General features: G+C 37.5%; 1 protein-coding gene across 6 annotated transcripts in view; it reads right to left on the minus strand.

Annotated features, from left to right (window-relative positions):
* Positions 1–304: 304 nt before the first annotated feature.
* SGMS2 (sphingomyelin synthase 2) overlaps positions 305–14262 on the minus strand; it is a 106155-nt gene continuing 92197 nt past the window's right edge. For all 6 annotated transcript variants that reach the window (XM_049885565.1, XM_049885569.1, XM_049885566.1 and 3 more), the window contains 3 exons: positions 11824–11977; positions 6622–6788; positions 305–5106 (listed from right to left, as the gene is read on the minus strand). In XM_049885565.1, the coding sequence (XP_049741522.1) occupies positions 4903–5106; positions 6622–6788; positions 11824–11977 (525 nt within the window). In that variant the 3' untranslated portion in view covers positions 305–4902. The remainder of the gene's footprint in view (positions 5107–6621; positions 6789–11823; positions 11978–14262) is intronic.

The raw sequence follows: 14262 nt of genomic DNA on the forward strand, positions 1-14262 counted from the left end.
AGCATGTAACTGATTTTTTTTTCTTCTCTATGAATGAATTGGTTGTGAATTAATTTTCACCTTAAATCCAAAGACAGGAAAAATAACACACTCTCCAGTTTATTGTCAACACCACTCACTGAAGGTTATCACCTTATTGTAAGAAATAGTGTTTGATGAAAATAATCCTCGTGTGGCTTTCATAAAAAAAAAAAATCATAAGTACTCTAAACCTGAATAAATTTAAGAAATCTTAAAAAGAGAAACCAAATTTTTTAAATTGAAAGAAACAGTAATACTAATTTGGAAAAGACTATTGATGTCACTGTGGTTTATTGAGTAAATATAAAGTAGAGGCTCTTGCTTTTTTTTTTTAAAGCAAACCCAAAGAGATTAGAAATGAAGTACACGTCTTTTTTAGAAAACAAACACAAATTAGTTTTAACTAACAATCAGGTACTTAAAATGTAAATGTAAAATGTTGGCATTTTAGAAGCATAAACTGTAGTTATACTCCTAAATTCCTCCTGAAATGTATTTACAAACACAAAAGCACAAGCATGGAATATGTATTTTTAAACAAAGATAATCTCTTCTTTTTAAAAAAACGAATCTGAACTCAAATCCTATGACAGACCAACGATTAAGGTACTGGTGGGTAGGAGAAAAGAGCTTCTGAAACTTAGATACTTGATTAAAATGTAAGCATTTAATAAAACTATTACAATAGCATATATTGTATATATCATAATGAAAAATATATGTCAGGAAAATAATGAATTCTAGACTTAAAATTTTACTTTACAACAAGGCACTTAACACACTGAAACAGTACAGTAAATTTCCAAAAGAATGCAATTGGCTACTTCTCAAACCTTGTAGTAATAGTTGTTTTGTGAATATACTATCACAGAACCAGACATTTTGCAGCATTAATCATTGCATAGGAGGTAAATAATGAATTCCAACTTGGCCACTAGATTAGCTTATGTTTATAGTTTCTTCTTTTCTTTTAAAGGACAGTTTTAAATAATTATACAATAATAAACTATTCTCATTCATGATTCATTTAGAACACAGTGTAGATAAATTAATGAGCAATAAAATAAATCAGAAATTATAAGATGTATAGCTGTATAAAAACTTATCTTTGGGTACCTTTGACATGATTTTCAGTGTCTGGGTATTGAAGTCAAGAGCACTTCTTAATAGAGGAAATCTTTTTAGCAACTTAGTCAAAGGAGTTAAATTATTGCAACACAATGGCATTAGAAAAACAGAAATCTTTATACATACAAATAGAAAAGCCTTCAACAGGTGGCAGATTTCTTACAATATACTTGATTTAATCATGTAAACTCATTTACTAAGAATTTCCTTCTCACACTTCATTACATGACAAGAGGTGAATGTGTTAAGACTGGTTTAAATTTATAATCAGTTTTACAGTGCAAAACAAAAACAAACAAAAAATGAAGTACAAAGTATTCAAGGAACAAGATGTGAACTTTTAATTAAAAAAGAAGCTGCATGAGTTCTAGTACATCAAAAAAAAGAAAGCAAGCCAGCCAACTTCGTGTTTCAAAGTAAACATAGTGTAGGTAGTTATAAAGGGAGACATTAATGATTGTGATAGTGAGAGGTAAAAACGTCCTATAAATTTTCTTTGCCCAAATGAAAAGATTAGAATTGCAACTCCATAAAAATCTGAGCACATTTTCCCCTTTGGAAAAGGCTGAAATTAAAATGCCTTTAAAAGAACTCCTTTTCCATGATAGTTTGAAATTATTGGAAAAAAATAATAAACAAATGCCTTTAAAAAACTTGAAAATATACTTAAAAAATGGAAAGTTTGCTGTCCAATGTACTAAAATATACCTACTAAAATTCACATATGTATTTCCACAAGGGGGCACTACTATGCAGCAAAGAACCCTATGCAACGTCATCCATAGACCAGACTAGAGACTCAAGGTTCACTCCCCAAAGCAGCCTTCCTCCACAGCAAAACTTGTTTCCCAGGATGCCAGTCAATTAAAGAACAAATTCACAATTACATCAGGTAGAACTGGTGAAATAATGCTTTATTTTCAAAGCTCACGGAGGAGCTAGAAAAATAGAATCAGAGCGGAACTCGTTTATATTTTAAAGAATAATTTTTAAAAATGTAGCATAATTTGTAGGAATTGTATGTATAGATATTTCACAGAAGGACTAAATTACAGGAATAGCTTCCAACAGGTGCACTGGTTTACAAAAAAAAAAATGACAATGGATAATGACCTTGCTTGTAACTTAATTCGCAAAGAAAAGGAGTTTCCAAAATTTACTGCTTCAAGGGTAAGATCCTAAGGGTTTGTGTTTTATGATTCCAAAGTGATACGTGGGTTAAATCTTAAATTTGCTTTCCTAAATGTCAATGAGTTCGCTATTCTCATCTCCCATCTCGATTTTTGTTTCCCCTGCATGATTTTCAAATCACATGTGTTCCCAGCACTTGTGACAGAATTATGACATGTACTTGCAAAGGACATGAGAGCAGTAGTGTCCACTCGTGGGGTCACAGGTGTTTGTAAAGTTCTTTAAAAGGCGAGGACATGTTGTAAAAACTGAATTACTTGACTAAGGGTTAAGGGTCTTCGGTAATCAATGCACAATGATTTTTAAAGCTTAAACAGTTTTCCTTATTTACATGGAAAAAAAAAAAAAAGGTGGTTATCAAAACCCCAGCTGAATAAGGCTCTAGGATATACCAAACTGTTTTATTTGAATTAGAGGCTCCATAAAAATACCCTATATTGAAGGGCAAAACCCAGGCTTGAGAGCCAAGTGCTTTCCCTCATAATCAGACAACAGGGATTTAAAATCAAGGTGTTTCCAAGCAGACCTTGATCTATCACAGGTGTCAATATTTAATAATATTTAATCAATGGAGATGATGCAGAATTATGGTTAGACACATCAAGTAGGCTACAGATTACATTTATTATTGATTTATTAATAATAAATACCAGAAAAATCCTTGTGCTTCAAAGCCTGCCAAGGATATTTAGAGTTTCAATTCTTGTTTTAAATAATCAGACTAGACAGTCTTTCTTCTGGCTTTGAATTCAGCTACCCTTGTCTTTAGGAATTTATTCTTTGATTACACAAAGCAAGAGCCATACTGAAAACATACACAGAATTTTAGCACCAAAAAATGATGACTCTTCTGAACAGATTCGTATTGTGCTTTTCTCAAACAATTTAAAGGTCAATTTTATGTACTTAATCAAGGATAACTAGTTTTTGTGATAATGATAGACTTAGGGATGCTTTTCATTCTACGAGGAGGGAAAATTTCACCTTCAAGATAAATGGAACAACTCCTTCCACCCTCACTCGCTCTCCCACACTTGCACCCTGGTGTTGCTGATTTTGTAACCTTTGAAATCTTTTTTTAAGGTTACTAAGAAGTCTTGCAAAGTAGCCTTAGAGTAGTTAAGGAATTAGCCAAGATTTATCCAAAAGATTCAATGGCATTAAGTGATATAATCTAGTCGTTTAAAAAGGAGCCCCGGTGGTGCAACAGTTAAGCGCTTGGCTATTAACTGAGAGGTTGGTGTTTCGAACCCACCCAGTGGCTCTGAGGGAGGAAGACCTGCTCCCATAAAGATGACAGCCTAGAAAACCCTATGGGGCAGTTCTACTCTGTCACATTGGGTCATTATGAGTCAGAATTGACTCAATGGCACCTAACAACAGTAACAACAACAGTCATTTAAAAATATTATCTACCTTTTTTGCATCACCTCAAAGAAATTTAGAAACAATTATTCCCTTATTGGGTAGTTATAACTGTCTGACACACTGATTCCAACAGATTATAGTGAAGCACCGTGTTATAATTCTCAGAGGGTAAAAGTAAAATGATTCAGTTGTGGTATATGTCTTAGGATCTGTTTATGACACGCCGAGTCTCTTGGTCAAAAGCAAGGATTCATTAACTTTCAGCCACCATCTTGGTTTTGCACAAAGTACGATGTAATAACTATGAAGATACAGACCTGGGAGGGAAATGTAGGCTTGTTCTCCCAGTGGCACCAGCATCGGTTCACACTGGTATGTTTTTAGCCAGTGTCCATGAGCTTGACTGCACTAGGGGTACCAGATGCAAATTTACCAGGCATTTAACTGTGTACTCAAGGATCACTCATTGGCAGACATAGCCCCATGTATCCTCTGTATTTGCATTAGACATTTTACAGTGAAATATTTACACACATGTAAAATCTGAGGGGTATGTCAAATACTTCCATGTTTATTTAGATCACCTTTCTTTTTTTTAATATATATAAAATGATCAGTTAAAAAAAAAAGGAAAAGTGATACACAGTAGCAGCAGCAGTGCACATTCCCAGCCCTGTCATTCCCCACAATAGGGTAGAAGCAAAGTTCACCTGAAGTTTACCAACAGCCCCTGACTCTCTCCTTCACTAATAACCCTAATGTTGAAAACCAATCTCAACATTAGGTTATTCTATTTACACAGTAGCTGTATATATCCAGATATTTTATTTAAAACATTAAGAAATTCTTCTGACCTTGGGAGAAAAAAAAAAAAAAATCCAACATTCTGAAGTAGAGAAAGAATGAGAAAAGGAGTGCTATGTTCTTTGGCACCTCTTTAACAAGCTCATTAGCAAAATCCCAGTTTGGGGGGCTTGTCACCAATGAATGAAGAGCTGCAGGAGAATTATTTTTCTCAGGATGAATAAAAACCAGTCAAGGGATAATACTTTGTTCATTTTTCTAATCATTTACCCACAATTTGGTCCATTTCTTCATTTACCAGTCAGTTTTCCTAAAATAAAAAACAAAACTATACCTTTGGTTACAGCGTTAACTCTTTGGGTATAAGAGCTGATGCCTTGGTTTTGCTCCTCAGGTAGATTTCTCGTTATCTTCACCGATCTTCTGAACCCGTGAATACTTTTTGCAGGATGATTTGAAGCAGCCAGGAGGCCAGGATAGTGGCCAGGAGAAACAGCAAGGAATTGAGCCTTGTACATTTTTCTCAAAAAAATAGAAGATGGGGAACCACCATGCTCGAGACAAGAAATTAGTCTGTGAAGAGATCTTCAAGTTCTGAAAAAGGTAGGGAAAAAGTAAAATTAGATATATTTTTCATGATTTGTGTCCAAATTTTTTTCTTAATTAACCTGTCATTCAGTGTAACCTAACAGGGAAAGCAACATAATTCTGATCATATGGCAGTAACTGTGCTTGTGCCTGGCTCCTAGTTCTGCTGCCATCTTGGCCCCTGCCCTGCAAGCAAATCCACGTAGTGCTTTTCCAAACTCTCTGTGGCTCGCTGCAATTGCCCACTTCTGCCTGCATTTCCAGTAAGAATGGAGACTCAGGGATGGATGTGAGAGTTATTCAGGAGGAATAATTTTTACGATCTGTAAATGGTCAGACCTATGGGTCAAGGAAGACGAAAGACAGAAAAGAGAGCCTAGAGGGTTGAACACATTTAAGAGGAAAAATGAAAATTTTGTTTTGGTGTCAACAGGCTCTTAGGTAGAAGTACAAGAAGGAAAAAAAAGGCTGAAGTTACACAGAGAAATAAAGTAATCCAGAGCAAGGTCATGTATTAGTGGACCCCAGCAACAGAGATACTATTGCAAAAATGAGAGCTGGATTTAGATCCTTTGGGAATGACTTCTCTCAATTGCTTGCAAGTTCTGCAAACATTCCACGTGTCACACAATATGGCAAGGCCATCCAAAGATAAGTAAGTCATGGTACACAGGCTAATTCTATTACACCAAGGGCACACACCAAGGGTAGGGAAAGACAGATAAGGGAAGGAATAATTCTACCCTGGGGCTAGAGCCCGAGAGCAGAAGTTAGCAAAGCCTCCCAGAGAAGGTTGCCTTTGAGCTAGCTCTTCAAGAATGAATGGGAGAAGAAACAAAAGGGCTTCTGGGAGTAGAAAGCAGCAGAAAGAAATCAGAAAAGTTAAGAGGAGAAGCCAGGAGTACCATATCACCAAAAGATGTTACCAAATCCAGTAATTCACAAGCTACTTACTTGGCCTGTTTTTCTTTTAATGGAGCCCTGGTGGTACAGTGTTTAAGAGCTCACCAAAAGGTTGGCAGTTTGAATCCACCAGCTGCTCCTTGGAAACCCTGTGGGGCAGTTCTACTCTGTCGTACTGGGTCGCTATGAGTCAAAATCAACTCGACAGCAATAGGTTTGGTTTTTGGTTTATTTTCTTTTAATAGCTTTCATCTTTTCGTCAAAATTAATGTAAGTTCTTTGAGGGAAGACAGCATCTTACCTAGTTCCACCACAGTGCTTCTACAGAGAAGGTTCCTACATTTTAATTTAACATATATGCTTCTTCAATTCTAGTATAATTGTATTAGTAAACTACTGTGCCCTATACTTTTATAGCACTTTTATCCTTAATGTCATTTACATTTGTGAAGTTCTTTATTTTGCTTTACTTTATGAAGTTTATGAAGTGAATTGTCCCAAACCACATATTTGGGTGGCAAGAGCAGTTATTTGCATTAACTGATCTAAGACCCCACTGTATGAAAAGAAGGTGACTACATTCAAAGAAAATTGTCCAAGGGTTTCCACTGCTCTCACCTTTTCATTGGCCATTGAATGGTACCACCAGAACAGCCGTGTTGTGATATAATAAGCAATGATCACATCGACAGTATAGTGTTCATGTGCTACAAGAATGCAGATGATCCCGGCAGCACTCAGCAGCCAACAGATTAAATGATACCACCAGAAGTGACGAGGCGAATCTGGACAGTAGAAAAATTATAGTTAATAAGACTCCCAGAGATGAATTTAATGATTACAGTCTGTCCTAATGAACTTAAGTAGAATAATCTAGAGTCTTAAGTAGAATAATCTAGAAATCACTGGAAGGAGAAAATCTATCATCAGAAATGAGTCACTATGAACTGTGCATGTTCCAGTATCAAGGGCGAGCCACTGGTAGCAGGTCTAATGGTCATTCACGGAGATGGTCGTAACATGAGATACTCCAGGTCTTGCCCGCTGCTAATGAGTTGTTTAATAAGGAAGAGGACAGAATTGTTTTTTATTAGGGTTGGTTGGAATTGGCTCATACTGGTTCACATAAGGACCCCTTCTGGAAAGAAAAACAGGAAGGGTCATTAAAAAAAAAAAAAAATGGTAGTTGTCTATGAAAATAAGAAAAAAAAAAAGAGCAGGAATAATTTTAGATCTTATATAAATTTACTAGTCTGGGGGGAAAATGGTGGCATGTGTGGCAGCAAAATTCTGATTCTTGGCAATTTTACAGTTACTTCCAATGGCAACTATAAAGCACTCCCTATGTAAAGCTTAAAAGAGCCCTGGTGGTGCAGTGGTTAAGCACTTGGCTGCAAACCAAAAGGTGGGCAGTTTGAATCCACCAGCCACACTTCCCAAAGAAAAATATGGCAGTCTGCTTCCGTAAAGTTTACAGCCTTGGAGACCCTATGGGCCAGTTCTACTAGGTCCTATAGGGTTGCTTTGAGCTGGGACTGACTCCACAGCACACAACAATGAAAACATGTAAAGCTTGGAGTCCTTGGGTGGTGCAAAAGGTTAATGTGCTCAGCAGCTAACCAAAAGGCTGGAGGTTCAAGTCCACCCAGAGGTACCTTGGAAGAAAGACCTAGCAATCTACTTCTGAAAAATCAGCTATTAAAAACCCTATGGAGCACACTTGTACTCTGACACACATGGGGTCGCCCTGAGTTGAAGCTGACTTGACAGCTATGTAAAGTTTAGAATTCCTGCTCATTCACTTACAGGTTTAGCCTCACTGAGGACGCTAAGAAATTCACTACATTGATCAGTGATAAGAGAGAACTGGAGCACTCAGGTTAAACAATTATACAACTACTTCTCACACAGTGCTAATGACATGGATATAATTTAAGCCAGTAACTTTGACAGTTGCTTCTTATTTCTTTTTTTCTATTTTAGAACATTATTAGTTCACAATAAGAATAATCCTGAAATTTATTTCATATTTAGCTGTACTTACAATCATAGTGACATTTACTTTCAAGAAGAATGGTTCAATAAAACTTCAGAAGAAATACCAAATCAAGTATCAACAAGGTATCATTCAAATAAAAACAATTTTTTTTAATAGGTTTTTGCTCTTTTGGTCCCAAGTATAACAGCAAGAAAAGAAACATGAATTTGCATTTGAAAGTGTGATTTTCAGTATGTTCCTCATCATTTCTCAATTGTTTCACTCTGCCACTAAGCTCTGGCAGGTAATTCATAGACTCCTAGAATTTAAGGGTGGGAGAGACCTTAATCTGGCCTGGAGGGCCAGATCCAACCCCCTTCCTGTTATTCTGTAGGCTCACAATGTTAAAAAACTGAACCAACATTTAGAAGTCCGGAAATTTCTGGAAAACTTGGATTTCCGACTTCTCTGCAAAAAAGAAGATAACCTGGAAACAATCGTACCACATTTCTACTTGGCTACAGTTGGCAAGAGCTGAGTAGCAGCTTCTCTCCTCAGAGTAAACGTGAATTCTTCAGCACCACAGACCCTACCCTTCCTAAGGTCTCACACCAACCCTGCTTCCCCTTCTTATAGGTCATCTGCCATTTACCTTAAACATCCAAAACATGTGGGCAAACCACAATTATTTTGTGTGTATTTATTCACGAGAAGTAAAATTGAAGAAGGTAAGAAGTGGCCTGAATTGTCATTGTATGACTTGTGGAACTGAAAATGAGGTTTCTGGAGTGGCTAGAAACCCTAGCACCAATCTCCTATAAAAATTTATTCCTTTTTTATGCTACCATGTTGGGACCACTGCTCATTAATTGAGACAACTGACAGACCCTAAGAAAATATTCAATATAAACTATTTTGAAAGAGAAATGACAAGATGGTAATCCTTTCTTTGCTCTCATTCTACCTGTAAGAATTTACCAAGCTAAAAAAGATGATCACAACAAATATTAACTAATGTCACTGTCATTGTGGAGCTCTAGTGCTGAATAATAGGGGCAACAGGTTTTGTGTGGTGGGAAAGTTAAAAAAGAAAAAGTGTTCTAAACTAGTGAAACATTTGGTACTAACAGCTAGGCTGACTTAAGCAGGCTAACTTTATAAGGAACCTAGGTCCCAATTATAATATTTGCACAGCTGGATAAAGCCCTATCTTACTAACCCTCAAAGTAGTCTTGGTCCTGCGTTTTCATCTGCTCCCACAACTAAATTTAAATCCACTCATTACAATGAAGCCAGCAAGGAGAGTCCAAACTAATCAAAAGGCAAAAAAGCAAAAATATATACACGATGCATCTAATTCTAGAAATCAACTTCAAAGACACCACTGAAACCACTGTTTACTCAGAACAATAATGCACAGTATAATTTAGAAGGTGATTTCTTTTCCTAATTGCATAGGAAATAGGCAGAAACATGGAACGCCCTGTTTATGTATAGAACTGACTGCGAAGTTGAGTTTGTGTTAAGCATTACAGATTTGCATTTCATTTCTCACCAAAAATCAGGAAGAGCAGAATGTAATTCTTGCTACCCTATATGTAAACCTACAAAATTTTAAAAACCTCAAACCAAAATCACATCTTTGGTAGGAAATGTCTCTACATACCGTGTGGCTTTTATTTAAGGGTGAAAATAATCACAAGTTGCCTGACTATGGCTCTGGGGAAGAAGAAAGAAGAAAAATGAGCAATACGTTCTGCTTGTAGACAACTAGACTATTTTTTGGCAATTTTATAAGATCAGACAACTTGGATTTCCAGAAATTCTAAACACAGCCAAGAGATTAAGAGCATAATCTCTGCAGTCAGCCTGCTTGAGTTTAAATACCAGATCCTCCAATTACTAGGTGTGAACCTTGCCTAGGCACTTACTTTCTCTGTTTCAGTTTCCTCATCTGAGAAATGGAGATAAAAAATAGTGCCTCCTTCACAGGATGGTTGCAAAGATTAAATGAGTTAATTCACTTAGAATAGCGTCTTGCATAGCGTTAAGGAGTTCCTGCATAGTGCAAACAGTTAAGTGCTTGACTACTAGCCAAAAGGTTGGCAGTTCAAACCCACCAAGAGGTACCTCAGAAGACAGGTCCAGTAATCTGCTTCCAAAAGGTCACATCCCTGAAAACCCTATGCAGCACAGTTTGCCTGATATACATGGGGTCGCGGTGAGTTGAAATTGACTTGATAGCAACTAACAAAAACAACATACCGTAAGTTAATACCTAACTACGTCTGCTTGCTACTGTTATTGTCAATATTATGTGGTCTTCAGTTAATTTATAAAACTGACTCTCAGTTTCACGGGATGTCTCTGACATTGGTGCAGAGACAGGCCCAGGTCCCCTTTTCCACCCCCTTTTAGTATGAGAGTAGAAACAAAGGGGAAAGATGCAGCGGACTCTTAGCCTTAAAGTCAAGTACGATGAAGTCCCTGTTAACATGCTACTCTCCCTGCTGCAAGTTTGTATGTTGAGTTTACAAAGGTAACAACACAGAAGCTATGCAAGTCTCACAATGTTAAAAGGCTGTACTTCATCTACTATAAACCCAAACCCATTGTTACCAAGTTGATTCCAAGTGGAACTGCCCCATAGGGTTTCCTAGGCTATAATCTTTATGGAAGCAGACTGCCACATCTTTCTCCTATGGAACGGCTGGTGGGTTCAAACTGCTAACCTTTCGGTTAGCAGCTGAGCGCTTAACCACTATGCCATCAGGGCTCCTTCATCTACTATACAGAATCTCAAATCTTTGTCTTATTACCCTCAGAACTAAAACTCCAAGCAATCTGTGGGGCATGAATTCACCTCTGTCCCACTGGAAGATAAGCCTTGATGTCCACAGTACCTTTAGGTCAGACTACACCTATTTGGATTGATGAAGGGCCAAGGCAGGAGGTAGGAGGGAGGAAGACAGGAGAGAAGTCTCCTTCTGCTAGTCTCTGCCTAAGGACTTCCTTTACAATATGCTAAGTAATGTGAATTGAGATAAACATCTTAAAAAACACTGGTTTGGGGTACCTTGGAACTAATTCAAGAGTAAGGGTTAGCATTGACTACCTGTGCAAAAAAGGAAGGAAGTAGCGTCACTACTTCAAAGGGATTTTGAGATAATGGGCTTAAATATACAGAACCTCAGAAACCTATAAAAATGGGATCTGCTAGGCACCTAAAACCAAATACAACCCCACAATGGAGAGGGCATTATTCTGGTCATAGAAAGCTATTGGAATATAAAAGGATTTTATACAATGGGAATTAACCACATAAATAAGGTAAGATATTTCACATTCTTGCCTTCATGTTTAGATCGAGAAAGACAATCTCTTAAGAAGAAAATGATCAGTACTGGCGAAATGTGCCACAGCAATGCCTGCTAAAGCATAGAAAGTGGTTGGAAAATGATAAAATTGGCATAAAGAGGGACAAAGTTAAGTCTTAAAAAAGGGGAAAACATTAGTCGAATTGTCCGGAATGACAGAATGGAAGTGTCAAATAATTTTAAAGTCTTACTTTTGGCTTTAGAATGCACCAATTCTCTTTGCGATAAACATAACAAGTTCTTCTTAGTTCCAATATTAAAATAGCTTTTCATTTTGAAGCATGCGAAATGCTAAATAGAAGACAGGGCCTGGTTTTAAGCTTCAGTGTTCAAATCATTTATATGTAAATATATACGTTGTTCACAGCTATCAATACCAACAGAGTAAGGCCTCCCATCAGTTTCAAGACCTAGGGTTCCCTCCTACTACAGCAATCAATACAGTGGGAATGAGCTATTACTTACATTCTTTGATGAACAAATAAGTAAGTGTCAGCACAACGGTGTGACCACTGAAGAGGAAGTCTCCGCACAAGATATGTGAGCCAGTTATGGACAATCCGCCACCAGAAATCAGCCGTAGAATCCGTTCTACTTTTGCCTGAGAGTTTCCGTTGAGCTGAATGACACATGAAGATTAGGAAGGACATTTACAAGCTGATAAAATAATGTCTTAGCCTAGCCTGTGTGACACCTAGAAAGGTCACTACACTGTGATTTTATTTTTTGGATCTAGAAAGTCAAAAAGAATTCAAGGAGGAAGAGAGGGAAGCTCCTTAAATTGGGTTTTATTCATTGTATTGGTGAGTTTTATTGACAAGTTTTAAATTATTCAACACGTTACTAATAATATGTTTTGGTGGAGGTGTGTCCTTGGACAAAGCTTTTAAAAATATTAATAACCAATGACTTCACCACAGCTATGAGCTAAAAAACGGGTCAAAGCTCTTTTGTCTCCTGTTTGCAGGGGGGAAGTCAGGGTTTTGGATGTTAATATTTGATTCTGCTGCATACCACATTACTAATATTCTGCAGAATGTGGGTTCCTTGTCTTAAACACACAACCTAAAGGGTGTCTATAGCTTTATTAATGTCTGATCAAAACATTTATAGTTAAAAACAGGAGCTGCAACAAATTAAATAATTTAAATAGGTTTGAAAGTGGTGGATTGGTGAGGTAATGGCAGCTTAAAAAATAGTACTTTCACAGGAAAAGTTGTCCCAAAGAAGTAACCTGCATGCAGTGGCAGGTGATCAGGAGAGAGCCCCCTTGGACAAGGGTGTGGAGGCTCCTAGAATTTACTGTGATGATATGAGAATTGTTAGCCCGTGGGAGACAATGATGGGCGACGGCTAGAATTTGAGGCAATGGTCAAAAGGTTATATCCCATTAGAATTTAAGCATACAGGAAGGGGTAGTAGACTTCAGTTTGTCAAAATGGTAGGCACAGAAAATTGGATAATGTTGTGGGGCCAGATGGAGGGACTCAAATCAGTCTAGTACAAAGGGGACGAAATCTTCACAATAGGATTAGAAAAATCAAAGAAGACTACCAACTGCTCTGGCAGGGATCCCAACAGAGGGTTCTGGGCAGAGTAGGAGAAAAACATAGGACAAAATTAAAATTCACACACACACACAAAAAAGACCAGGCTTGTTGTCTGACAGAGACTGGAGAAACCCCAAGAGTTTGGCCCCTAGACACCCTTTTAACTCAGCACTGAAGTCACTCCTGAAGCTCACCCTTTGGCCAAAGATTAGACAGGTCTATAGGGTCAAAAATAACACGTGAGGGATGTGATTCATAGTTCAATCATGTATACAAGACTAATGGGCACGTCAGCCCAAGAGCAAAGATGAGACGGCAGGAAGGGACAGGAAAACTGGACGAATGGAAACAAGGAATCTGGGGTGGGAAGGGGAGACAGAGTACTGACACATCGCTGGGTTGGTAGCCAATGTCACCAAACAATTTGTGTATTATTAACTGTTTAATGAGAAACTAATTTGCTCTGTAAACTTTCACCTAAATCACAATAAAAAAAGAAAAAGAAAAAAAGAATGATACTCAGAAAAGGACTGAGTAATATTCTAATACTCAGTAATAAAAACACAGGAGAAGAAAAGTATAGAAAGACTATTGTTATGTGCCACTGAGACGATTTTGACTCATAGTGACCCTATGTCTGCCCCATAGGGCTTTCTAAGCTTTCATATTTACGGGCAGTCTTTGCCAGGTCTTTGTCCCAAGGAGCCTTTGGGTGAGTTCAAACCACCTTTCAGTTAGCAGCTGAACATTTAACCATTGTGCCACCAGGGCTCCTTAGAAAGACTATTATTGTCTATAAATTTTATATATAAAAATGTATAACATGCTGCACCAAGAGAACCTATGTATTTTACCAAGAATAGACAGGCACTGAACAAAAACATGCCAAGCACTAGGAGCTCCTGCCTTGAAAAGACAGAATCTAAAAGGCAATAGCAAGACAAGAAGGCTGTTGACAGAGCTGCAACACTCACTTCAGGCACACCTCAGCTAAGCGTATTACAAAATACAGCCACAGGCTTTATCGGACCAGCGGCGTCCTTAAGGAATTTTTTTATCATGACGTTGGTATGAGACACTGTCAACACCAAGATCAAGTACAAAGATATATACACTCTCTCCTGGCCATTGTGTTCCCAGTTTTAAAAGAACATTCTTAATTTCAAAATCATATATATATTTTTTAATCTCCTCACCCATCCCAACTCTATATTCTAATTTTTCAAGGGCAGGAACACTTGAAACAGTTAATGGCTGAAACTGCCATCAGCCCCTTTATTTGGGGCCCAAAGGTAAAAACAAACTGGAAGCTAAAATGAGCCACTCATTTCTCTTCTTTTCATTTTCTTTCAGC

This window comes from Elephas maximus, chromosome 5 (assembly GCF_024166365.1).
Source record: "Elephas maximus indicus isolate mEleMax1 chromosome 5, mEleMax1 primary haplotype, whole genome shotgun sequence".
NCBI classification, from domain to species: domain Eukaryota; kingdom Metazoa; phylum Chordata; class Mammalia; order Proboscidea; family Elephantidae; genus Elephas; species Elephas maximus.